This window comes from Branchiostoma lanceolatum, chromosome 9, assembly GCF_035083965.1.
Source record: "Branchiostoma lanceolatum isolate klBraLanc5 chromosome 9, klBraLanc5.hap2, whole genome shotgun sequence".
NCBI classification, from domain to species: Eukaryota; Metazoa; Chordata; class Leptocardii; order Amphioxiformes; family Branchiostomatidae; genus Branchiostoma; species Branchiostoma lanceolatum.
In genome coordinates, this window is record NC_089730.1 from 21,501,323 (window position 1) to 21,528,434 (window position 27,112).

Consider the following 27,112-nt stretch of genomic DNA (forward strand, 5'->3'; position numbering starts at 1 on the left):
TCTTTTTCTTATGTTCATTTTCCACCATTTAAACCACGAGTGCAGAAATCCCAGAAAGCAGAAAGTTCCCACAATGTCTGGTTAATATCACATTATGAGTATATAGCCTGAGTACCATCCTTCGTAGTGACAGCTGGCTCCAAAAAGCGCTTGCTAACCACGGATAGCAAGCGATTTTTTTTGAGCCAGAGGTCACTACGGAGGATGGTACTCAGGCTAATAAGTATAACGTTATCACAATAAAACTGCCGGGATGAAGGAATAGGAGGACATGCCACGACGAAACCAATAGGTTACGTTGAAAGTGAAATTGTTTCCAATGAGATCTACACTAAAATACAGCAATACTTAATCACATTCAACCATGTGATATGCATTAGAAAATGAACAAGACGTTGTTCATGATAGCGAACTTCGAAATTCAGAAGTTAGAATATTCTGTATGGACGTCTCTAGATCTGTTTATTGAATAAAGCTAATGATAACAAAGGGGGTGTCTTGGTTCGGCAAAGCTCCCTCTGTCTGCATCAGAGAACCTTAGCCCGAAAATGCGAATCAGTGTCCGTGTTCCCCGTAAAATAGATTAAGGCTCTCAAAGAAGAGGGTCTGCATGGGGAGGGGGGGGGGGGGGAACCGACAACGCTCTACTCTAAAATCGGAGGGCCGGCTACTTAATACGCTAAATTCAGAAAGGCTCCCTACGCTCTATGCTAAATTCAGAAAGCCCACCTACGCTCTACGCTAAATTATGGAGTGGTCGGCAACGCTCTACGTAAAATTAAAACGGCCGATTACGCTCTACGTAAAAGGGGCATGCAGGCCCAGAAGTCTGCTTGGAGGCTAACTCCCGCTAGTCTCCAAGCAGACCTACGGGTTGGCAAAGACCGTATCCAACAGGCAGAAGGAGTTTTCATAGCCAACCCAAGATTGCACTATAAGCTCCTTCTTCCAGTTGGATACGGTCTTTGCAATCTATTGGGTCTGGTTGGAGACTAAACTCCCGCCTCCGCGCGGCCATGACGGCAGCAGCGGCGGGTTCCCCGGGCGGAAAACGAAGCTGCAACAGTGCCTGGCTCTGACGTCATCGTTCCGCTCCGGTTCACGGGGAGTCATTAACCTTTGACCGTTATTAGAGAGGAGCGGCTCATCATGCCTGTCCTGTGCATGTTAATGGGGAATATGACGATGAATATTACATTGACTAATTTGATGAACATCCTTTGCTCTAATACTTATGCGCCGAGGTTGCAAGACCGGAGTGAAGGTCCGTGTGTGTGTGTGAGTGTGTGTATGTGTGTGTGTGTGTGTGTGTGTGCATGTTTGTGTATGTATGTATGTATGTTTGTGTATGTATGAGTGTGTGTGTTCGTTTGTGTTCGTGTGTGTGACTGCGTGTCTGTGTGACTGTGTGTGTGTCTGTGTGTGTGCTACTGTGTGTTACTGTGTGCGTGTGTGTGTTTGTGTGTGCCTATGTGCGTGTGTATGTTGGCTTTTGCTAGTGTTTCGCCTCGCTGTTTTGAGACCTAAGTCCCCTACAATAATTCCCCACCAAGACGTGACCAGACTGCATATCTTCCTAGCCTCACAACAGGCTCTGAATGAGGCGCTTTAACGGTTCCTTTTCTTGTTCTTCCTTTTTTATGCTCATATTTGCGAAGTGTTTCTATTGCTGTCATGTTCTAATGGCCTAACGAAATTGGCCAAAATATGAGAATATTTCATCAGAGGATTACCATTTTTAGCAGCCCACAGAGTCTGGTAGAGACTAGCATGTAATCAGCAGGCGATAAGAAAAGAGCTGACCGAGAAGCTTGTTGTTGAGGCTAGCGTCACTGAATGATTCCGCAGACAGCCGAGCGTGTCGCCAGCCATCTGTCGCTGATTCAAGCAAAGTCCTGTACCTCGGGGGGTAGGAGTGTATGGGATTTTTGAACGTTGCCCTCTCTTCAGCGGCGTTAAAAATCCCAGTTGATAAGATGCTACATTCTAACATTGAAAAACTAAAAACAGACAAACTGTGGACTATTGCTAAACTAATGTTGATCACCCATTAGTTTCTTCTCTCTTTTTGAAACATTTGGAAACATGACTACATACTTTGTCTATTATATGTTCGTTCTTACATGACATCAGGTATATAAAAGTGTCCTGCTTTGACATTTTTGTACATTTCTTGTCTAATCCTATCGTCTTTAACAGCGATTGGCGCTCATCTTCATATAAGGAACAATCGAGTAAAAATTGGGTTTCATTTTCAACATAAGGAAGGTCACAGATTTCGCATGTTCTATCATTTTGTAACTGCATGTAAAACAAGGCGCAATTCGGCAATGCTGTGATATCCTCGTGCATAGCAATGTTGGCTAATCATTGCTGATGGCAGTCTGAAGCAGAGGTGTTTGTTCTGGGTGTCCTGGTAGACTGATCGTTCCAAATTACCCTGGCTGTACCCCTATATAGATAAATACCGTACGGCCATAGCACCGTGTCGCTCAAGCCCCAAAGCGAGGTAGAAGAAAATTGATGGTTCTAGATTTTAGTCTATCGTAGCATTAAGTCGATATCAATGAAAAAAGACATGATGGAAAATTTCAATTCTACTCTTGGCGGAGAATTTCAAATAAAACAATGTGAACACTTAATCTGGTTTTGCGCATCATTTTGTATCTTTTTCTTTACTGCAGTAGTATTAAGAGTTTTTTTATCTATATTCTGTTTTATCTATATTCCTATTTAAACTACCTGACCAAAATACATAAGTGGGCAGGACAAAGAGGCGGCAAACTCAAGTTGTACAACTTATATACACACCGCCACTTGTACAGCACGAAAAATCAAATGAAAGGACAATGAAATGAATAAACACGTTACAGAGGAGTTTCTAGTCCGGTCTAGTGGTGACTTGAGCAGTGCTGTTAATCTCCAAGCAGATGTAGGGTGGAAAATCGTGACGTTTTCTGGCGGCAACGTCAGTCCTCCTGCGTGTCAGAAAACGTTGCAATTTTCCCGCCTCACATCTACTTTGAGATTACCAACCGGGAAGGATGCGCGTTCCTGATGGGACGGACGGCGTCGCTAGGCAACCGATGGGACCCAGGGTGCACCGGGCGGCGTCGCTAGGCAACGGACGGGACCCAGAGTGCACCGGGAGGGTAGGACTGACTAGATCAAGGCTTATCCATTAACTTAGCTAGGAGGAGGGTCCGCACCAGGGATGGTACATTTGCTGGACGGAGGGGTGCTCAATAACAGCGGTTTAGCAACGCCCTCTGGCGCAGAGAATGAATACGACAGCTAGCTCCGTTGAGTCGGTGGACATTTAATTTGTGTACTTTCCGCACTCTGTCCTGAACGAGCACGCAGACGTGAACAGCCCGCTTAGCTTGACCGCAGAAGGATTTTGCTAATGACAGCAAAATATATGTTTCAAAATGAAAAAATGAAAGCATCCAGTACCTTTCGTTAGTGACTGACAAAGATCTGTAGTCCTACGGGTAAATTTATCTAAAACTAGCGTGTGACGTACCCATGGTACCGTGCCGTTACTTCCGTGTTCGAGCTAGTTATGCGGATGATCTAATCTTGGTGTTTACACAACTTATTTCACTACCAACGGCCCGACATCCAAATGAAAAAAAAGAACTTGAAATCGACATTTTAATACATAGACAAAATTGCCAAAGACCACTTAGGGGCCGATAAAATCTGGTCTATGTGGACAGGTAGTCACTAGAGATAAGATTCTTAAAGGCATCCAGAGCATTTTATTAGGCTTGAAACTTGAGTTTCTCGGTCTACTTACACTAGGCCCGTGAAACTAAAAGGTCACCATGTAGCTTATTTTTCTGCCGCTTTTGAGCACTTTTGATAAAAAATAACACGCAAATGTGGTAAACAGTGGCATCAAATGTCAATTTCATAAAGATCACAGCAACTAGGATATTTCCAGTTTTCAAGCCTCCTAAAATGCTCTGGGTGCCTTTAATGCTTGTGTTAATGGGGAAAATTAACAATGGGACTACGAACAATGGTCACATTGGCCATGTGGTCCTGATGTAGAGGTAGTCACTTGTACCGGCTTCATTGTAAGTTTGAAATTCCAGTTATTGTAATGAAAGAAAATTAAGCAAACACACAGACGTGGCGACTGTTCACGTGTTTTATTCACACAAGCGGGACTACAAACAGACAGGAGCGGCTGGAGTTCGCGTCAGACACGCCAGGGGGCGCTTCGTGCAGGGCGGCTAGCACAGGGAAAAACATTCAGGGTCCTCACATAACAGATCATCTTTCAAGAATGCTCTCATTTTGCCATGGAATCTACGGAAAGATCCAAGTAACAACATACTGTTCATGGACCATTTCGTTTAAGCTTTCCATTAAATTTCAAGTCAAAAGAACTCGACTTAACAATTTATCCACACTCTAAACATCCCTTGAGATCTGGCATGTGACACCTTCATCACTTTTGGGTGGAAAATCCAAGATGGTACAAGAGACACACCATAATGACTCACAAGTACCCACAATGCTGTGCTAGTACCCATAATGCCTCATAAGTACCCACGGTGTCGTACAAGTACCCACGATGCCGTGCAACTACCCACAATTCACCGCAGTGCAAGTAGAAGTATTGCTGAGCCTTCATGTTGAAGATTACACACTACAATCTTGCCATAACGTCTTGTAGCAAGCCTTAGATAATGCAGAAATACGTCATTTCTCTAGTCTTTGCAGAAGGAAAGCAGGACTTGGCTGTTATTCCCTCCCCTCAGTATTACAGACACGTTTATCATTTTCTTTCCACATATAAAATGTTTACTCTAAGTCTGCCTGGTCAACAGTGAAGTACGTCGGTGTGAGTTGCATTTCACATCTCCTCACATCTGCTCACAACCACAGAAAAGCGACACAGCTTGAAACACGGCATGTATACTCGCACGAACTACCAACGACACTACAAGCCTAGAGACTACATATATACATGGAAGTAACCTGGATTGGAACACTAACTAAAACTAGAAGTACAAAAATCAACTGAAGAAACAAAAAATCCTGGCAGCAAATACTGCTCCAACTCAGTCCAGTGTCCCTCTATACTTAATGCATTATTTGCATGTCATAAGTGTTACATTTTTACTCAGACGATTGTTGTGTTCTCTGAGCCTTAATGTTGACATCAGGCCACCCTCATGTACATCTTTTTTTTCTGGACCATTTTGAAGAAATCTTAATTCAAAATCAATACTTTATACAGAGAAAAGAATTCAAATCTCAAAGAATGTAATATACAACAACTTGCAGCCTTAATATTTAGCCGGACGTGCTTTTCCGCTGTATTGGGTGAGATAACAGACACATAACTACACAACAACTCTTACATTTACTTTCTATTCTCACATCTTGCTCTGTGACAAGTTAAAAACACAAAGCCTATGACAGGGCCACATCAATACAATACCTCTGTTCTTGGGCATTTTAACGTAAATAAAGATGTTCATAGTGACACCAAAAACATTTGGGACACTATGAAATAAAACAATTTTCAGGCTAATTTTCTGTTCAACTATTAGAAGTATATTTTACCAAAATGTACACATAAACCATATCAAGGTTACCTCCTTGACCACATAAAGACCTGTGAAAGCTCAGTGGTCTTCAGTGTTTCTGATATCTTCAAAAATTGTGTCACTGTCTTGAAAAAAAAAACAGCCAAAGAACCAGACAATAGCATTGGCATGGCCCAAGTCGATGATATTTTTGAGAGAAAGACTGAAGTACAACTTGGCTAGTAGTGTACCTGATATACAACACATGACATCCAACACATCTGTACTCTGTATTGCTATTGAAGGGAACATGTTTCCCCACTTATAAACTCTCTCACACACTCACAGCTAACTACCACAGTTCCAATATGCACCAATTCAAGTCTCTCCGCACTTTGCAGGGTTTCGATGATGAAATACAGTTGTTTTTTTATAAATTGAAAGGACAAGCAGAAAAAAAGTCTCAGAAATTTGGAATGTACAACCTCATCTACAGTATCTTCAATTCACTCAACAACAAAAAAACTAACATCTGTGGTACCATATATGGAGGTGGTACCATATATGGGCATCATTTCCAAATATGGACATGCAACACCATATATGGACATATCACCATATATGGAGACGTGGCACCATATTTGGCCACGTGGTACCATATATGGAAATAGAACACCATATATGGTCATGGTGTAGTTTAAATTTTGCCACATTTAAGCTCTCATCTCAACAGTTAGGAGGGGAAGGACTCCTACAGCACCGTTTCAGTTATGATATGTAAACACCCCACAACACTTTACACACAATCTGCCACGGAACAAAACACTTCACAGTGTAAGGGATAAGTCCTGCTGCACTAAAGTGTTCCTTGGTTCTCAGGGTAGAACAGAGTACATCTTTGTCCCTGTCTTTCCTAGCCTGAGTGTCATCCTTTTTCAGTTCCAGGCTCTATCTTCTGTTTGGTGAAGGTAGAGCCTGCAACTGGAACAGGATGACACTCAGGCTGTGTCTTTCCATCTACAAGAAAATTTAGACGGACTGCTCTTATTAAATTTAACAGTCTCATCCTCTTTTAGTTCTTGTAGCCATCTACAAGGAAATCTAGACAAACATTTAACCGTCATATCCTCATCACCTGAGAACACAGGAAATAATTTGGTGTAGCCTGACAAACTAACACTTAAAGTCAATCTATATTCTTAACATCTACTTTTCAACATTCACTTCTGTTTCTGCTATATTGATTGGTTAAAGTTAGCTTTTTTTTATTATCTGATATTTTATATTTTCATATCATAATTAATGCAAACATTGATCAAGATCACAACTGTACAAATAAATAAATACAATATGATCAATAGAAATCAGCTCAAATCAATTCATCGCTACTCTACTCTGCATATACTAGTACTTCACAGTGTGTTCCATTGTAACTTGGTACTAATATGTCTAAGTTAGAACACATATGAGCATGCATAGAACATAGCAACTGTGTATTTACTTGTTTTCATTTTTTTCATCTTCTTTTATTTCTACTGTTCTACTCTGTTTTCTGCTGCGATTATAATTATTTTCCTCTTGGATAATTCAAGTCAAAACCATCTACACTGCCCGTCCAATGTCACCGTAAACCAGACGAATATGTCTCCTTCCCTCTGATTGGTTGTCATTCAGACAGTTGGTATTCTTGATTGGTTATCAGCATATGCAAGCAAGCATTTGATTGGCTACCCCATGTTAGTGGATACAAGCTGAGCTCTGATTGGTTAGTCAATTCTCCTCTGTGATTGGCTAGTCCATTCTGTCTTGCCCATCTTGGGGGCCATCTTGTGGGACAAGGTCGGCAAGGTCGTTCAGGAATCCTTCAGGGGTCAGAAGGTGGGTGGAACCTGGAAATATGAAAAAAAGGTAAAAACTGGAAATCCTGCTGCAGTACCATGACAAGCCACCAGGGCGTCCACAATTAAATCATTTATTCCTTTTGCCAACACCTACCAGCATAGTTACCAAATATCATAAAGATTCATCCACAACTTCTTGAGTTAGATATACACTGTTACCTTACAGCCTGCTTATAGTAAAAAGCAAGTTTTCCTTAAGGTCGTTAAATTAAGCAAATTATAGCAAAATTAAAACTGGTAGAAAAAAGCACAAAAATTAGACAACAAAACTCACAAAAGAAAAAAAAAGACTACAAATCTAGGCTCCATTAGGATACCCCTTTACAACAAAGTTTACCAGACAAAAAAGAAAAATTATGCGACTTACAAGACAAAGAAAATGAAACAGAAGGAAATGTTGAGAAATCAGGAGGTTTTCTCGAGCGCTGCGAGATCCTTTAAGAATCCGGAGGGTGTGAGGAGGTGAGTTCCACCTGTGCAACGTACCAGCAAAATAAAAACAACTTAAATAAGCCGTGAAGTCTTGCAAACAAACTAAAATGAAGGTTAAGAACAAAGCCTGTTAATACATGTTACCTAATGTTAAGATGATATGTTGAGTATCTGTATCAATCTAACTACTGTAACTGTTTAAAGCTAGAACATGGGAAAAGTTGTTTAATTCTAGTTCTACAATGGAAAGCTGGGTTAGTGCGATTAAAATGGCTGAACAGCAAACCTCTGGGTGAAATGTAAGGATTTTAATCAGGTATTTTGTACATTTGTCATATCCTGTCTGACCCTTACCTCCTCCCTCACTACTTCAGCAAAAAAGCATCTTCCAGGTCGATTTGAGTTTCTCATGAATAAACAATCGCTGAAACAAACAAGCTAAAATACAACCACCACTACCAACTAAATTTGGGGTTAAACAAACGCTTTGGGGTCCTTACTCCATTTTACCTGTACACATCAGGAGTGAAAGGGGTTAAAAAGAGTGACTTTTCTCCCCTTTTCACCCCCAATTCTGGGTGACGACCCCCAAAACGTCCGTTTTACCCCAAATCCAGTTGGTAGTGCTCTGCCTTAGCAGCAAAGCATGATGGGACAGGGTAGTACTGACCAATGATGACGTCCCACTTCTGCCCGGTTTCCTTGGTAACCTCGTACGCGCAGCGCATCTCGGAGTACGTGGTGCCGCCCATGATGAAGATGATGAGCCGCGGCACCGAGCGGTCCGCAGGGCCCTTGTCCTTGTGCCAGTGCCCGTAGCGTGCGCTAAAGAAAAAATATAATCTATTTGTTGGGTTTTCATACCACATTGAACATGAATCTGCCACATCGAACATGGTAAAAATATATTCCTTATGGCCTAGCTGTAGGTCAGTGGGACCCAAATGTCCTTGTGTCAGTGTCCGTAACATGTGCTGGGGGAAAATGACAGTGTTTCTCTCATTCTCAGACCAATGGACTACACACAAGATGATAAGAGAAAAACTCCTCATACTTATAATAGCTAATCCTGCCATCAGTTGGACTCTTGTCCTTGTGCCAGTGCCGTAACGTGCACAGGGGGAAACATCAACTTATTGTTCCAGTTTCTCCAACCTCTGAACTACATATTAGTCATGACTATGGTAAAACAAATACTCCTTGTAACCTAGCCTAGTTATAATAGTTACCTTCTGGCTCCAGAGGAAGCGAAGCCGGCCGTGGTGGACCTGCCAGTCAGGGCCAAGGGTAAGAGGTTATAGGTCAGGGGTTAAAGGTTAGTTACCTTCTGGCTCCAGAGGAAGCGAAGCCGGCCGTGGTGGACCTGCCAGTCAGGGCCAAGGGTAAGAGGTTATAGGTCAGGGGTTAAAGGTTAGTTACCTTCTGGCTCCAGAGGAAGCGAAGCCGGCCGTGGTGGACCTGCCAGTCAGGGCCAAGGGTAAGAGGTTATAGGTCAGGGGTTAAAGGTTAGTTACCTTCTGGCTCCAGAGGAAGCGAAGCCGGCCGTGGTGGACCTGCCAGTCAGGGCCAAGGGTAAGAGGTTATAGGTCAGGGGTTAAAGGTTAGTTACCTTCTGGCTCCAGAGGAAGCGAAGCCGGCCGTGGTGGACCTGCCAGTCAGGAAGGGGAAGTACTTCTGGTCCAGCTTATCATCAATTGCATCCTGGGAAATAAAGGAGAACATGATTGCTCAACAGCCAAGGACTTTCTTTCTTTACCTACTTCCTCAAACAGTAAATAACAGAAGAAAATATAATACCATTCTTGATACATTTATATAGAACAGGCACAGCACAAAAGAACATTTGTAACCTAGCAACAGTAACTCTGGCAGCCAAAGTGCCGCGCCCACCTCCATAATGTCCTTGATGACTGGAGTCCAGCGTGAGAGCTGGTACGTCTGCTATTATTTAATGCTATAGAACACTTATAACATAGCAACAGTAACCACAGCAACCTAGCAACAGTAACCATGGCAACCAAAGTGCCGCGCCCACCTCCATGATGTCCTTGATGACGGGAGTCCAGCGTGAGAGCTGGTACGTCTGCTGCGTGATGCGGTCCTTACGCTCCACCTTGCCCTTACGTCGGCCAGTCTGACGGGAGTAAACAAACAAACACAGGTAAACAACAACAAATGTGTCACATACATCGCAATGTCCAACTGTGACACATCACAACAGGGTTGGGAAGCTGTCGTAGGCACACTAGAAACTAAAACGGGGGGCAGCACAGACTTTCATACACATGACCTCACTACAGGACAGTAATGATCCTGTCTACTGTGAGCAGACATAGCAGTATACAACATGAACTGTGACTTAGTGTGAGATTTCCTACAGCTACAGACTTCTGGCACATTTATCCTACACAAGCCTATCAAGCTTTTTTAAGTTAGTGAGAGGGCGTCCAATGGCTAAAACTCACCTTGGTACATTTACATATAAGTACTAAGTTTGAACACTACAACCTCCCACATCCTCATGCAAGTTGGTACCGACTGTCGAACATGTGAACATGCATGTCAAGTCAGTTTCTCAGAACTCTCCCATTCCTCTGGGTCCACCCACAATCAAACATGGCTGCTCTTCTCTGAGGACCCTTCTACTCATCAGGGGCGGCTGTTGCAGCCCAACACAGTGCCAGGTAATAAATCAGTAGCACCATCAGCATTTAGCCATTACATGATTGTATAGTCTTTAACTGCACAATGGTTTTCCGAAATGTTTTACTTAATTTACATTGCTTTGAATCAGTGTGGCGTAACAAATCATTGTTTTTATGTGGTGAAGCCTCAGATCTGTAATAAGAACGAAATTCGGGCATGTTGCCCACAAGATCCTTACCCAATGAAAACCATTCAAAAACAAACATGTATTTTTGTGCAGGCACCTCTACCTGGAGTATACCAATTGAGGGTACAAATTACCGGCACTGTGTTCTTCTGCAACAGCCACCATGACATAAGGCCAGTAGAGGACCAGTACAAGGGTCCTAATCAGAGTACAGGAGCCACACCTAAGGCGGCTGAGTACATAGGCCATATCACGGATCCCTAAAATGCATGCTGGGATCAGTGGAGGACTCTGGGTAATGCAAGTCAGTGGCAACGTAGACTGGGCCGCACACAGTATGCATGTGTCGCGCACAAGTTGTCATGGCAACAGGTCACAACAGAACGCATGTGCCGCACACGAGTTGTCATGGCAACATGTCACAACAGGACGCATATGCCGCCCACGAGTTGTCATGGCAACGTGTCGCTTGCCCCTGCACTGCCCAGACTTCTCCATTCTTATCCGGAATATGGCCTACATATAGCCACCTTGGGGTAGTAGAAAGCTCAGTACATCTGGTATGCATGTATACTTCACAACTATACACAGAACAGCACACAACAGCACAACATGACAGCACAACACAACATTACAGCACAACACAGCACGACACTACAGCACGGTACAGCACAGCAATGTGAGGTTAGAGCTATTGGGAAAGATCAGGACAGGATCCAACACTGCATGCTGCACACCCCTCTGTCAGAGTGGACCAGTCTGAAACAAGTAACACTCCTGGCAATCCCTACTCCAGCTTGTGGGCTAGCTCATTACATTAGAAGGGGTGGAAAGCAGTTCATGACTAAATCTAGGAAAAGGTGATATATGGGCCTGTTTCTCCACCTTTGTTTACAGATAGCAAATTTACAACAGACACCGCCACAACTAAGTGGTTGTGTCCAACCTCACCCATCAGTGTTGCTTGGTGTCAGACTGTACCACTCCAGCGGGAGGGGTGTTAGTTAGGTGTGTGAGGGGACAGAAGGCTTACCATCATGCGCAGTCCGGGAAGAATGTAGGGGGTTATGGGATTCCACCCCTCGGGACCGCCCGCGAACTTAGCCTAGAACCCGCAGAACCCCCCAGCAGCACAGAAGCAGGGAGACAGAGAGACAGCACAGGTTAGTAAAGAACACAGCAATGCACCGCAAACCTGGGTTTAACCTCACTGCAGGTTTTAGTAGATAACACAGCAAACCTGAGTGGGTTTCTCACCACTGCAGGGTTAAGTTAGAAAATACAGCGAACCTGGGTCTTCCTCCGCTGCAGGATTTAGTATAGAACAACACAGCAATGCACGGCAAACCTGGGTCTCTCACCACTGTGGAGTGGAGAGGTGATCTGTCCCCATCATGTCTTTGTGATAGTACAAAGATTAACACAGCAACACACTGCAAACTGGGACTCTCAGTGTAGGTCCCGCCCCAGTGTGGGTCAGTGTGGGGTTCAGTATGGGTCTATCCCCAGTGTGGGGTTCAGTGTGGGTCTCTCCCCAGTGTGGGGTTCAGTGTGGGGTTTAGTGTGCACATGTGGGTCTCTCCCCAGTGTGGGGTTCAGTATGGGTCTCTCCCCTGGGTGGGTTCCAGTGTGGGTCCCTCCCAGTGTGGGTCAGTGTGGGGTTCAGTGTGGGGTTCAGTATGGGTCTATCCCCAGTGTGGGGTTCAGTGTGAGTCTCTCCCCAGTGTGGGGTTCAGTGTGGGGTTTAGTGTGGGGTTCAGTATGGGTCTATCCCCAGTGTGGGGTTCAGTGTGGGGTTCAGTGTGGGGTTCAGTGTGGGTCAATGTGGGTTCCAGTGTGATTTCCTCCCCAGTGTGGGTCCAAGCTTGAGTTAGTATGGGGTTCAGTCTGGGTCCCTCCCAGTGTGGGTTCCAGTGTGGAGGTTCCTTCTACTGTGAGAAACAGTAATGAACACAGCAACCCACAGCAAACTGGGTCTTCTCACTCTGGGAAACAGCTTTGACAAAACTGACAACTTTGTTCAAATATCATGTTTTTAAAGACAATTGAAGAGAAGAAGAGCGTGTTAAGTAGATGACATTTTACAGTTGTTTCCTCCAGAGTTGAGAAAAGCCCATATTTCCCAGCTGACGTACCTTCCCCAGGATACCCTTGTTCATGAACGATGTGAACTGTTCACAGAAATAAAAGAAAAACAAAAAGAACAGAACTGTGATGGGTGTATGTATTAACTTTGCATAAATTACTATAATGAGATAAATATGAAAATTATCTTATGCTTGGTTGAAATTATAATTGTCACACACAATGACCTCATTTGCAAAATTTTTGACCAACCCCCCCCCCCCCCCCCCCTCCCCCTAGCAATACAAAGAAAAAAACTAAACCCAGATACAACAAAATGTGACAATGACTTTTTTCTATCAGATTTTGCCCCATCAAAACTACCATGCAAGTGTGTAGCTTGGATCACTGCTCTACAGCCGGAATCTGTGTGTCATTGGGTGAAAGTAAGATTAGGTGAGAACCAGGCTGAATCGTTTCCATGGAAACCAGAACAGTTTAACATGCCAGTCATGGTTCTTAGCATCGATCAGAGCGTGTGTGGTGATTTTCAGTTACGGCTAAATGTGATAATCTCAGGACAGGAAAACAAGTTACAGTGCGGTAAGTAGAACATGCACATGCAGGATAGACATACAGACAACACAGAACATCACAGGGTAGCAACACAACAACACACGTTCTTCAGTAACCATGGCAACACGGTCGCCACGACAACAGCCATGCATGTACTAGCAACCATAAACATTCTTGTGCCTCATGTATGCACACATGCAATAGCTGACAGTGACTTGTGCTGAACACATGCACTGGAAATGTGCATATTATACATAATGGTTTAACATTATATCCATGCTGTGTTGGACTAGAAATGAACTATACAGTAACTATCACAATGAAATAAATAACCCCCATATCTTTTTTCTTCTTCAAGAATCCACATTAAGACATTGACTGCTTCATATCAATTTATGCCCATACGACAGTTCTCAATGATGTGAACTAAGCTTTCATATTGTTAGTTATAACTGCCAAGCATTTACCCCCAAACAAAATACGAAAATCTACATCTGCATATTGACAGTTCATACAATAGACAGGATATAAGATAATAACCGTAATAACAGCTGCAGTTTCTTATGTTACTTTCGTGTTTAACCTTTAGCACACAGAAGTACATGTAGCCGTTTGGCACCCAATTCCCTACTGGTTACAGAGTTAGGCAGCAGGGTGAAGGTTAATACTTACATCCTGCAGAATGGACAGACCCATGTACTGCATATTGATGATGATGTGCTTCTCATCCTCTGGAATCTGGGCGTGCTGGATCAGCTTGTTAAAGTTCTCCTCAGAGATACCTGAAGGGGACATAGGTCATGGGTCATCTATAGGTCACAGGTCATATAGGTCATAGGTTAGATAGGTTACAGGAAACATACTGGATCAGCTTGTTCAAGTTCTCCTCAGATATCTGCAGGGGGGCATAGGTCATATGTCACACATAGGTCACAGGTTAGTCTTCAGTCACAGGTCATAAAGGTCACAGGAAACATGCCTGATAAGTGGATCAACTTTTTCAAGTTCTCCTGAAAAAACAGCAGCAACAGAGTCACATGATGAGGTGTTTTGCGTACTGTTCTTGCCGATGATGTAGAGGAGGATGCTATCATTTATTGAATTATTCCGTATCGTTCCTGCCGATGATGTAGAGGGGAAGTGATCATTGATAGATAATTGATACATCAGTCCGTACCATTTTTGCCGATGATGTAGAGGAGGATGGTTATTGATTACTGATAGATTATTGATAGAACAGTCTGTACCGTTCTTGCCGATGATGTAGAGGAGGATGACTCGGATCTTGTCGTAGGTGGAGATGTTCTGGTCCAGCAGGATGGGGACGATGTTCCGCATGTGGTCACGAATCTTCTCGCCCTCCGCGTCCGTCCCCATCGCTAGGTCCTACAGGTCATAGGTCACAGGTCAAACACGGATCACAGGACATACATGCAAGCCACATCCTACAGATCAAAATGGCAACAGGATTTTTAATGAGTCCGTCAAGCCAGCTAGCTCATTCAGGGATCAATTGTGCAACTCAAATGGTGGTCTGTCCTCTACAGCTAGATCAACAGTCAGAAGTGCCCCCTGGCAGATCAGCCAAGAACTGCAGCTCACCTGTTCCACCCTGCAAAGCTTCTCCACGTTGCCAGAGTAACTCTTCATGCAGTCCTCGGCCAGGGCCAGGTGCAGCGAGTACTGCAGAAGGAGACATAAACATCTTAGATCATCATCATCGTTAGTCTTACTCTAACGAGTTGATGCTTCCAGTATTCACTATCATACATCATGCATTCCTCGGCCAGGGCCAGGTGCAGGGAGCACTGCAGGGGGAAACATTAACATCTTAAAGACGCTAGCTAAATGTGAGTCTGCACTAAAAGTAAAACTATTCTCAAATACAAAGAATGTCATGTTTCAAACAGTATAATAACTGTGTCATTTTTCCAAACAAAAAAGGATCCACTTCTGAATACAAAGATGCACACGATGAATTTTGAGTCACATAATTTGAATTTTATTTAGCATTCAATTCTCTCATTAACTTGACAAAAGACACAGCCTAAACTTTAGGTAGGTCCAATTTCCCTAGTGTTGATAAGGTAAACCTAAAGTATGTTTGATAATATCTTCTACCAACACAGATGCACTCTCATGCAAAAGTCCTGGAAGAATAAAGGTACACCTGTTTAGAGCCCTAGATTGGGCAGTCAACCCCTTCAGGTAATCTAGATTGAGTTGTGAGCATTTGTTTTGTCCCAGGCAATGGTTGTAAATCCCAGTTTATGTGGGCATTTGATCCCACTTATTGCAGGGCAAGAGAGGTTCCAAGCATACTGCATAATTCTTATAAAAAAAGGTAAATTCGAGAGGAGCCACACATTTCTGACTTCCTAATGGTACTGTGGCAGTCAATTACAAATGTATATACAGGGGGACTGAGGGGATTGTTACATTTCTGAGTTCCTTCTGGTACTGTGGCATGCGCTTCAGCATCTGGGACAGGTCCTTCATGGAGGTTTTGTCCCCTCCCTTCACCCGCTTCTCAAGAGCAAAGTCCTTCAGCTTCTTAGTGACTTGTCTGAAAACAACAACAGGAAATACCGGAATAAGTGGAAACGTAAAACGCTTGTTCTCATTGAAATGTACACATTTTGTAATCTCCGTTACCGTTACAAGTAAGACGTTCCTGACATTAAGATATACCACATATAAGGAACGTAACTGTTGTTTTTAAAATCTAGAAAAGTTTTAAGTCGTCATAAAAACTACAGTGTGACATCTAATATGTGGCATATCCTAATGCCAGGGACGTCTTATTTCAATCAGTAACGGAGATTACAAAATGTGTACATTTAAATGGGAACGAGCAAAAAGCCCACTCCAGGCAGATGAAATCAGGTGATGCCAGACTGATACACAGCGCAGAAAAAATACTACTATGTAAAGAAAAACAGAAATAAACAAACAAGCCAGCCTGTACATACGAGGACACGACAGCGATATGCTGGTGGCGGAACTCGACCCAGAGGTCGTCGTTTTCGTCCAGCAGAGCGTCTTTCTCCACCATCTCGCCCTGAGGCCCGCCCTTCGCCTCGAATCTGCAACAACAGGTATGATCTATCAATAACCAATCAATGATCAATCAATAAATAATCTATAATCATGTAATGGATGATCAATTAATACTTCATTCATGACTGGAAATTAGTCAAGCAAATTATTCTTTGATCCCAGCTGCCCCCCCTCCCCAACTACCTATTAACCATGCAGTAACCCCACCTAGCAGGTGCAGTTGGTACTGCAGCAGCACCTAGCAGGTGCAGTTTGTACTACAGTTACCTGTACACGTCGTCGATCGGCACCAGGTCGTAGCACATGGCCTGATATTACAGCACCCCCTAGCAGGTGCAGTTGGTACTACAGTTACCTGTACATGTCGTTCTCGATGGGCACCAGGTCGTAGCACATGGCCTGGTACGTCAGCCGCCCACCTACCCACCCACCATGCAGCAACCCCACCTATCAGGTTCAGTTGGTACTACAGTTACCTGTACACGTCATTCTCGATTGGCACCAGGTCGTAGCACATGGCCTGGTACGTCAGCTCGTGCAGAAGCGGCGAGACGGGGTCGAACCCACGGTCGAGGATCAGCAGCTGCGAGCGAGCTTTCTCCGGTCCCTGTGGGAAAAATGAGTTCGCAGTCAAACCAGTACAAGTGACCACCTCTACTATAATTTTTGGTGGTCGTTTTTCCCCATTTACACAAGCATTGAGAATCCTGTCTATAGTGATCACCTATCCACATAGACAAGACACAAGAACTACACAAGGAAATCTGCTTAGCTTATAATTATATTTTCAGGCCCCCATTGACAGCACAATAGTAAGAAATAAACAACAACAACTTACATCTCCCATGGTGGGGTCATCGGCCTTGTAGGCATCCAGCTTCTGCTGAATCAGTTGGGACAGCTCGGGCAACTTGTCATAATCACTGGGAGGGGGGAGAACAACTGTTAGAACAGCTTGGTAACTTGTTAGAACAGCTCAAGCAACTTGTCATAATCACTGGGAGGGGGGAGAACAACTGTTAGAACAGCTTGGTAACTTGTTAGAACAGCTCAAGCAACTTGTCATAATCACTGTGAGGGGGGAGAACAATCATTAGAACAGCTCGGCAAATTGTCATAATCACTGGGGAAGGGAGAGAGCTGTTACAACAGCACTGCTGTTACCCTTCAGAATCAAACATAGAACAAGAAGTTGCTAGTTGTTAATGCATTCATGTGGATCCTTCCAAAAAACAAATAACGGGAGGAAATGTCTCAGGACAACTATATTTAAAGTCCCCTTAGCAGAGCTAAGTGCTAATTAAATAAAATGGAACCCGAAATTTCATCAATTTGAATTTTTTCAAAGGCAAGACATTGTAGCAACTAAGTAGCAAACTCACATCCTGTAGCGAATGGCAGGGTACTCGCCGAGTGTGGCACACAGCGTGGCGATCTGTTCCGCCACTCTCTCCAGACAATAATGTACACGTACAAATGTAGCTAACCTAAGATAACGTAGTAAACTCACATCCTGTAGCGAATGGCTGGGTACTCCCCGAGTGTGGCGCACAGCGTGGCGATCTGTTCCGCCACTCTCTCCAGACAATAATGTACACGTACAAATGTAGCTAACCTAAGATAACGTAGCAAACTCACATCCTGTAGCGAATGGCTGGGTACTCCCCGAGTGTGGCGCACAGCGTGGCGATCTGTTCCGCCACTCTCTCCAGACGAGCCATCCTGTTGGGCGACGGGCGCGGGTTGTAGAACTCCGACGCTCCGTCACGCGTGTCCAGCGAATACACCTGCCGCCGTGTCCGGGAAAAATAAGTTAAAGCACAGAAGTTCACCTGATGTTGATGAAGGTTAGACATCAAGGTAATAAGATATGCCAAAAATATTTACTCAAACAACTGGATAAAATTTTGAAAATTTTTGAAAATGTTTTGAAAATTTTATCTAATTGCTTAAGTAATTATGTTTCCCGTGAAGTTCATCTTAGTTGGTAAATTTCATTATGGAAAATCAGGGCTGAAAATACTGGGTGCTTGTGCACCTTTGTGCATCCAAAGTTGGAGCTGTGCACCTAATTTTTGACAGTGGTTGCACTAGTGCACTTAGATATTTTGTAGGCTATAGGGTAAAGGTAATATTGTACACTTGTATACAGAATATTCTTAAAATCTAAGTATCAAAAAAAGCAGTTGAACCTTTGTTGTTGTATTTGATTTGATTTTTTACTTGTTTAAAATTTAGCTATAGCATCACAGATTACAAGAGAGGAAGTAATATTAAACTTTGTAATTATGTTTTGCTGGCATTCTGCTTTATTTTATGTTGTAAAATTCTTTCTGTGCACCTAATTCTATTTGGTTAGGTGCCAAAAATGAATTTAGAGCCTTGCAAATTTAAACAATTCTCTAACTCAAAACTTTCACACACCATAATTTTCAACTGAATCAAGCTTCTCAATCAACTTTTCAATGACAATTTTGTAACTTCTTGAAAGAGTTTCTTGAAAGTTCAGGAAGAGGGAAATCTTTCGTCTATCAAAGCTGCTGTTTAAACAACGTTTTCCTGACTATTTTTCAACACATTTTTCCACCCATGCAATATTGACAGCTAATCTGTAAGTCCCGATCATTGCGTCTCAAGTCACACAAATGTATTTGTTCCCAATATTTCCAATTTTTTTTCTTCTACCATTCAGAGTTTCTTTTCTATCAACTTTCTTATTTTTTTAAAACATATTTATTCACATAACATTGACGATTTACCTAAGACCAAGGAGGAGGAAGTCTTTATCTTAAATCACACGCCTGTTCTTCATATTCACCTGACTTTTCCTTTAGTTTTACCATTTTGGCATCAACTTTTCCCTATTCTTTAAACATCTTTTTCACCTGACCTTGACAGCTTCTTAAAGTTCTGATCATGGCGTCTTTAGTCAGAAACCTTTCCCTATAATTCACCTGACTTTTCATTTAGTTTTACAGTTGAAGTTTTTGCCATCAGCTTTTCCCTATTTTTCAAACATCTTTGATTTCACCCAACATTGAGAGTTTATTTAAAGTCTTGATCATGGTATCTTAGGATACACACATGTTTATTGTATATCATTCAAACTTTCTTTTCCATCAATTTTTTCCTCACTTTTTCAAACATCTTTTCACACAACACTGACAGTTTCTTAAAGCCCTGATCATGACGTCTTAAGTCACACACCTGTTCCTCGTACGGCAGGAAAGCAACGTTACGTCTTAAGACACACTGACAGCTTCTTTAAGTTTTGATCATTGACGTCTTAAGACACACACCTGTTCCTCGTACGGCAGGAAAGCAATGTTAATCTCCTTGAGAGTCCGCAGGAACTTGGCAGCGGTGGACTTGCACAGCTCGTTAAACAACTCTTCCGGGCAAGCTAACGAGGAGATAACGAGAGAGAGAGGAGAGAGAGAGGCAGAGTTTAAAACTAAACGGTTTTACCGACCTGTTGTTCGTACGGGCGGAACGCCATGTTGACCTCTTTCAGGTTCTTGAGGAATTTGGCGATCGGGTGCTTCGCGATTTGTTCAAACAACTTTTCGGGACAGGCTGCAACAAACAAACAAATAAACAAAAAAGAAAAAAACAAAACAGTTACGCACAAGACAATGGGAAAAGAATAAGTAAAAGAAAAGGTGATATGAAATAACATTTACTGCACCACATGAAATATGTTCAACACAACCATGACAAAAAATACACCAAAATAAACGTTGCACAGGAAAAATCTTGATGTATTCAGATAAACGCTGTGATTAAAACATAAAATGCTTCCAAATAACAAATCTTAATTCACAAGGGCCATTTGGATGCAGTGGAAAAGTGCAGCTATAAACGCATTCTAAATGAGACCAAAACTGACAAATGATTTCCCTCCTGAATATAACTCAGTCTTCAAAGACTTCTTCCACCATAAAATCACCTACTTTTATTATAAGTATCCTAATTATTATCTTCCACCAACTTAGTTCAGTGCCCAGATGTGGTCTCTTGGCTTACATCCATTAACAATTTCATCAGGTTAGACAATCACTAGATAACAAGGTTCTTTACATTTGGGACTGCATTGTAAGCAGCGACACCTAGCCTGCAGTACCAGTCAAAATTGCCTTAAGGGAGGTGATCATGACAGACAGTCACCGAAGTGTCAGCTGTTGACATGCATAAACCTCAGGTTGTGAACCTTGTTATCCAGTGGTCTCCTGGTCTTGGTGCCTGGCACTGTGTAATCTTGTTAGAAAACAAAAGGTTCTGAGTCCCTGAGTGTTTCGTACCTTCGGTGAAGAAGACGTGGGCTGCCCGGTACATGGTGTTATGGGCTGTGCCGAAATCCCTCATCAGCAAATTCACGGACTGGGGGGGCAAGGGGGGAGGAGAAATATTTGTGAGGGAAGGCGAAAGAGGAAAAGGAGGGGTTCAACAGAAGGGAAGAAATCATGATTATCCACACTGTAAAGAATTCACACAGTCCGTCCGAGAAGCAAGATGAAGGTATCTTGATTAAAAAGTGAGAATCCTTACACTGTATATGGGAAATACAGCAAAGCATGTCAGGACAATGTAATTGTGCCATGGATAATATTATCTACTAGTCCTAGGAGGATTTGGTTAGAATATACACACAGTTTTAGTCTTGATAGATTGAAAAAGCAGGGAAGGGTTAAAAATGTTTCTGCCTACTGTTTCAGGTTATGATAAGAAACAATCCTTACAGCACTGTCACATTCATCGCAGGCCTTCGTACATTTGATTCGTTGTATTATCTACTACTAGTCCTAGGAGGATTTGGTTAGAATACACATGTAGTTTTAGTATTTACTGATTGAAAAAAGCAGGGTATGGTTAAAAATGTTTCCGCCTACTGTTTCAGGTTATATGATAAGAAACAATCCAAACGGCACTGTCACATTCATCGCAGGTCGTCGTACAATTTTGATTCGTAGTATTTTCTAGCAAGCTGTCACAGAACAAACCGCCGACAGGGATCTAAGACAGCCTTCTCCGTAACGCAACAAGACAGCTGAATTGTGCAGGGCACATAGTAATTACAGAGCAGGATGGGGGGAGGGTGCCAGGAACAGGATACGTGTTGTGAGGGGGGAGGTCTAGAGGGGGGCACACCCCTCAAAAGGAGAGGGGCTGTTGCATTTTGCCTTTTTCAGATAGAAATGGAGTCATTTGCTGCATCTTCAGCTTGCCTTTACATTTGAAATTTCCAGTTTTGAGCAAAATTACAGGAAATAGTGGAAGAATTACCCCAACTTTGAAAATCAACAGGATGGAGCTGGGATTAAAACAGGATGGAGGAGCGCCACTGTTCCATTCTTTAGGGAGATCCCTGACGAATATCCTAATATATAATCCCTTGTATTACATGTAGGTAGACTAGCCTTATAGAACTGTAGTTAAGTACCGGTCCAGTAGAATATATGCCATACTTTGCACCTTGTACAATTGCTGTGCAATACGACGACCATATGATGTATGTGACTGAACCCTTAGTTTGAACATGATTAAGATTAAGAAAACTGCGGCATGACTGAGAAACCAGCCCCGTTAGCGTCAAGCCAAACCAGACAAACCTCCTCGGTCGGCGTGATTAGGTAGATCGCGTCCATGTTCGGAATCGGTTGCCGCCGTTTTTCCAAGTCCTCCACCACTAGTGAGGGGAGCGAAAACAAGACGCGGCGTGAAACGGTTGCCATGGAAACGCAGGCGCGCCGTTACCTACCTTCTCGACGGGAGTGATGAGATAGATGGCGTCCATCGTCATGAGTGGCTCTCGTCTCTTGGTGATGTCCTCCACAACTGGGGGCAGAGTCGGTTAATGGGCGGGTTACTTAACTAGTCATTAACTAGCCATTAACTCGCTAACCAGGACAGCACTCACCAAGTCACCACAACATGCAGAAATCATGCATTTATCTCTCTACATCTGGGGGCAGAGTCGGTTAATGGACAGCTTACTTAACTAGTCGTTAACTAGCCGTTAACTTGCTAACCAGGATGTGACGAAGATGGCACCTACCAAGTCAAAACAACACGAAAACAACCATGCAAAAATCATGCAGTTATTTTCCAAAAACTGGGGACAGAGTCGGTTAATTTAACTAGTCATTAACTAGTTGTTAACTCGCTAATCAGGACGAGTGGGAATCATGCAGTTGAGTCTTCCACAACTGGGGACAGAGTCGGGTCTATAACTGGGTTGATTAACTTGTCATTAACTCTCTATCTAGTGACAGAGCACCCACGACACACCACCACACAGAACCATGCATCACTGTCCTTCATATATCAATAACTGGGTTAATACGTGGGTCGATAAACTGGTCGTTAAATCGCTAGCAGTAACCCACTGAGCGACGATGACACACCACCGTACAGGAAACATGCAGTTGGCTTAAGGTTTCGATAAGGGAAAAAAATGATCAATCAGAAATTGTGCTACCACTAATATGACAGTATCAACACAACTGTTAGAAGATAATCAATACACTCAACAAAAATCAAATTTGACTCAAAGTGCATGAGTAACAGTACAGTATCACAGGCATCACGCGCACATGAACAAAAGTTACACACAGAATTTACTTGCATTGAAAATATAAAAATTGTGTTGACAAAAGACAAAATCATTACTCTTTAAGCATAACACAGTTAACCTTTCCATATATCTCTTAAAAAATAAGCCTTTCTAGATCTAGTCATTCAGAGTTTTAAAAAAATAAAGGTCAAATCAAAAAAAAAATTTTTAAGAACTCTTATGATCTTCATACTGGTTGAACTTAAGAAAGTCTATGATCCTATATCAAGTTTGAAAGGTGTAGATAGAAAAATAAAAAAACAAAGACATCAGTCATTGAGGTGATAAAAGTTTGACTGTGAACAACATATCAGCGTACGTCACTACAATTGGCCTGGCAAACAACTGTGTCATGTAACTAACTACGGTAGCCATGCTCAAGAATGCTCACACCATAAACAGGTAGATAAACAAACAAACAACTGGTTACTCACTGGTGATGCCCTCGGAGGTGATGTCCGTCATGCTGCAGCATGCTGACACCATCCGCATGGACAACTTGTCCACCACCAGGACCTTCCATTCCCCCTTCTTTCTCAGGGGCTTGATCACATCGTTCATAATACCTGTCGGCATGGAAACAGTCAGTAAACAAACAAACAAACAACTATCAGGACCTTCCACTCCCCTTTCTTTCTCTGGGGCTTGATCACATCGTTCAATAATACCTGTCGGCATGGAAACAGTAAATAAACCAACAAACAACCTTGCATACTGTAAACTCATCTACTTTCAGTTTCACGGGTTCCATTTTATGGTTGGAGGGAAAATAGGATTTTGCTGTTAGGTTTTTGAAATTTGCCCTGAAACAATTCTATACTGTAAATGCAGAAATGTTCACGGTGGTTTTATGTTCGCGGTTTTCGCGGTAAACTTTCAGCGCGAACTTAAAACCATCGCAATTTTTTTTGCCCACCTATGACTGTAGTGCTACTATTGTTTCGAACGCGAACTTAAATCCACCGCGAACACTCCAGTTTCTCCCTACCGCGAATCAAAAACCACGCGAACTTAAATGCATTTACAGTAGTACAGTAGTCATGCAAGGAACATATCATAATATTTGTGGTGTAATAAATTTGTGGTAGGGAGGTCATTGGAAAAACTGCAAAAATAAAACCACCACAAAATGAATGTAGTAGTCCCCAATAACACTAAGGTCTCATGCCTGTTCAGTATATTGTGGTGATGATATATATAGGGTAATGACTTCAAATCAATACCCAAATAACCTGCTACATTCAGCCTTAAATGCAGGGAGGACGCAGCCTGAATTGATACCCAAATAACGAGCTTCCTTCAGCCAAGACAGGCCCAAAAAATCAATACAATAATAACAACTTTCTAAGAATTGCCATTTGCCAGAACATACAAAGATAGGACAGGTGATTGAAGTGAACTTTTAAAATATTTGTCATCTTTCCAGTTTAACCTTCCTCAGCAAGTTACACTTATCACTTCTCAGTCATGTGACTGGGAGGTGAGTAGGATAATTATCCGTCCTGATTATTTCAGGGGCGACCTTACGTTAAGCAGGGCGTCAGTCCAAGATGGATGGATAGAGGGACTAACTGAAGTCAATAACATCATGGCATGAATGAGGTGAACCGATGCCTAAGTGTGCTTTCTGTACTTGGCTAGGCAATAAGGCTCGGACAAAAAGGCCATGCTGATATTTCATTCCGCATGATGTAAGTGACATCTCCCAGTCCCCTTTTCTCCCTTCGGTTCAAGAAGACTTGGTTGTGCACAAAGAGTCTTTTTACTAAAAAATCAGCTCCATTTCCATCTCAAAGAAAACAGACAGAGTCTACCACGGCACAGGGCCAGCCGACACATTTCAACACCCCATGATGATGACACAGTTATCTTTATGTACCTTACTCAGCCTTAGATCATACAGGTGAGGCCAGAATGGGTCTTACCAATACAGCACACAGTTATATTTATGAGTACCTTAGATCATTAGGGGGGGAGAGGGGATGGGTCTTACCAATACAGCTGAACACAGTTCTCTATATGTACCTCACTCAGCCTTAAATCATGCAGGAGGGGCCAGAAGGGTTCTTACCAATATGGGAAACGGATCTGCAGAAAAATCAAACCAACCCTGCTAACTGCTTTCAGCTTCAAACAGGACATAGAAGAGGGAAAAGTCACTATGTTACTGATAATATCAGATATCAATTTATTCATTATCACGTTTATCATATTATCAGCTTTCTACCTGGACAGAAGTAGACTTAATGACTGAGATGAGGCCAGAAGCTTGGTACTGAAGAGCCTTCAAATGGAACACTGACACATAGTGACATACATGTATGAAGCTGTATTTGGTACTTAAACACCTTCCAAGGAAACTAACACTGAAACCTTCTACATGTACCTCCATGAAATATTTAGAGCCTTTGTACGTAGGTTTACTGTTTCATTTTGTCTCATTGCTTATGAAAATAAGGTTATGTAATTAGCCTGATCTATTTCAAATGAAGGTCTTCTCTACCAAAATTACATATAACGTTATTGTATGGAAGTCCTTTCCTTGGCATACAAATGTAGTTCCATATTTACATAAATTATGCAAATGACTACTTGAACATTTACATAATCTATGCATAGTGATGTACATTTTTAACTTGTCTTTCTGATATGTTAGCTCTCCGCTTATGAGCACACTTAGTGTTTGTGAAAAGGCCAGAAAACATGGACTACATGGTGCTGAACAGCCTTCAAATGAACGACAGAAACACGTGGAGCTGCACTTGGAACTGAAATACTTTCCCAAGAAACTAAACAGTCTAATCATATTTGCCTCTCTATTTTCTTTATAGACTATCTAAACAAGACAATAGTAGTAAAAACGTTTGGATCAAGTTGAACATAGTCAAATCAAGATGTAGCAAAATCTTGGAATCGAAGTTCTGTTGCCAAGAAACAAAATGTTTCACTCAAGAGGCCCACATTGAACACAATTGATTTACTAAGTACTGTAATTCACTTTTATCTTCAAGGTAGCAAAATTTCATGGTGTAAGCAAAATGGACATTTTCACTGAACTCTAACTTCACGGTGGCGGCAAGTGATTTACAGAACGGATGTCTGATGGAATCATCATTAAGAACAGTTTTTTTCACGGAAATGAAAACATAAACTACTTGGTGCTGAAGAGCCTTCAAATGGAACCCTGACACACATGGAGCTGCGCTTGGTACTGAAATACCTTCTATAGATTATCTAAACAAGTAGATCTTCTGGATCAAGTTCAGCAAAGATGAACTTTCAAATTATGATGTAGCGAAATCTTGGAATGGATGCTCTGATGCCAAGAAACAGAATGTTTCACTCATGAGGCCTACATTGAACACAATTAATTTACTACTGTTATTCACTTTACCTTCACAGTAGCAAAATTTCAGGGTGTCAGGAAAATGGACATTTTCATCAAAATTTAACTTTACAAAATGGTGGCAAGTGATTTACAGTGTAAAGGAATCATAAATAAATTTTTTTTCATGGTGATGATAAGTTCACGGTACAGAGGTGACCGAGAAAACAGTGAACATAAAGTTACAGTGAAAGAAACAAGATTTACAGTAAAAGGAGTACCGGTATACATTATTGACAGATACAGATGATTTCAATAACAGTCGGACTACTGGTGGTATAGATGATAAATGTTATGACCTTACATATGATGATTGAATCACAAGGGGGAGGGGGGCACAATATCATATTCATAACTCTTACACATTTGTACATGAACCAATTAGTTATAATAACTTATATCTTGTGTTGACATAAAAGATAGATGAACTAATTTGTCACAGTAGCAGCTGGAATGTTCCAACCAACCAGGACTAATAAGATGCTCTATAGATGGATCTATCTCCCATTACTCATGATAAATGACCTTGCTGAAGGTCATTTATCGACACCCGGGGTTAATGGCAGAGGGGTCAGTACAGGTCAGAGGTCAACATTAGTGTCAATTAACAGCCAATAAGACAAACTATTATGGATTATTCAGGAAGGGCTGTAAAACTCTGGAGGCAATAAACTATTCATTTGAGTTAACAGCATTTAC

At 42.3% G+C, this 27,112-nt stretch overlaps 1 protein-coding gene across 1 annotated transcript in view; it reads right to left on the reverse strand.

The window, feature by feature from the left end:
• Positions 1–4,145: 4,145 nt before the first annotated feature.
• LOC136441367 (syntaxin-binding protein 1-like) overlaps positions 4,146–27,112 on the reverse strand; it is a 31,138-nt gene continuing 8,171 nt past the window's right edge. The window contains exons 2-17 of the mRNA XM_066437623.1: positions 23,463–23,594; positions 22,174–22,250; positions 20,717–20,795; positions 19,715–19,818; positions 18,054–18,202; positions 17,254–17,338; positions 16,892–17,022; positions 16,328–16,441; positions 15,795–15,921; positions 14,958–15,038; positions 14,603–14,741; positions 14,028–14,137; positions 9,918–10,016; positions 9,492–9,583; positions 8,553–8,707; positions 4,146–7,438 (exon numbers count right to left, since the gene is read on the reverse strand). Of these exons, the coding sequence (XP_066293720.1) occupies positions 7,341–7,438; positions 8,553–8,707; positions 9,492–9,583; positions 9,918–10,016; positions 14,028–14,137; positions 14,603–14,741; positions 14,958–15,038; positions 15,795–15,921; positions 16,328–16,441; positions 16,892–17,022; positions 17,254–17,338; positions 18,054–18,202; positions 19,715–19,818; positions 20,717–20,795; positions 22,174–22,250; positions 23,463–23,594 (1,772 nt within the window). The 3' untranslated portion in view covers positions 4,146–7,340. The remainder of the gene's footprint in view (positions 7,439–8,552; positions 8,708–9,491; positions 9,584–9,917; positions 10,017–14,027; positions 14,138–14,602; positions 14,742–14,957; positions 15,039–15,794; positions 15,922–16,327; positions 16,442–16,891; positions 17,023–17,253; positions 17,339–18,053; positions 18,203–19,714; positions 19,819–20,716; positions 20,796–22,173; positions 22,251–23,462; positions 23,595–27,112) is intronic.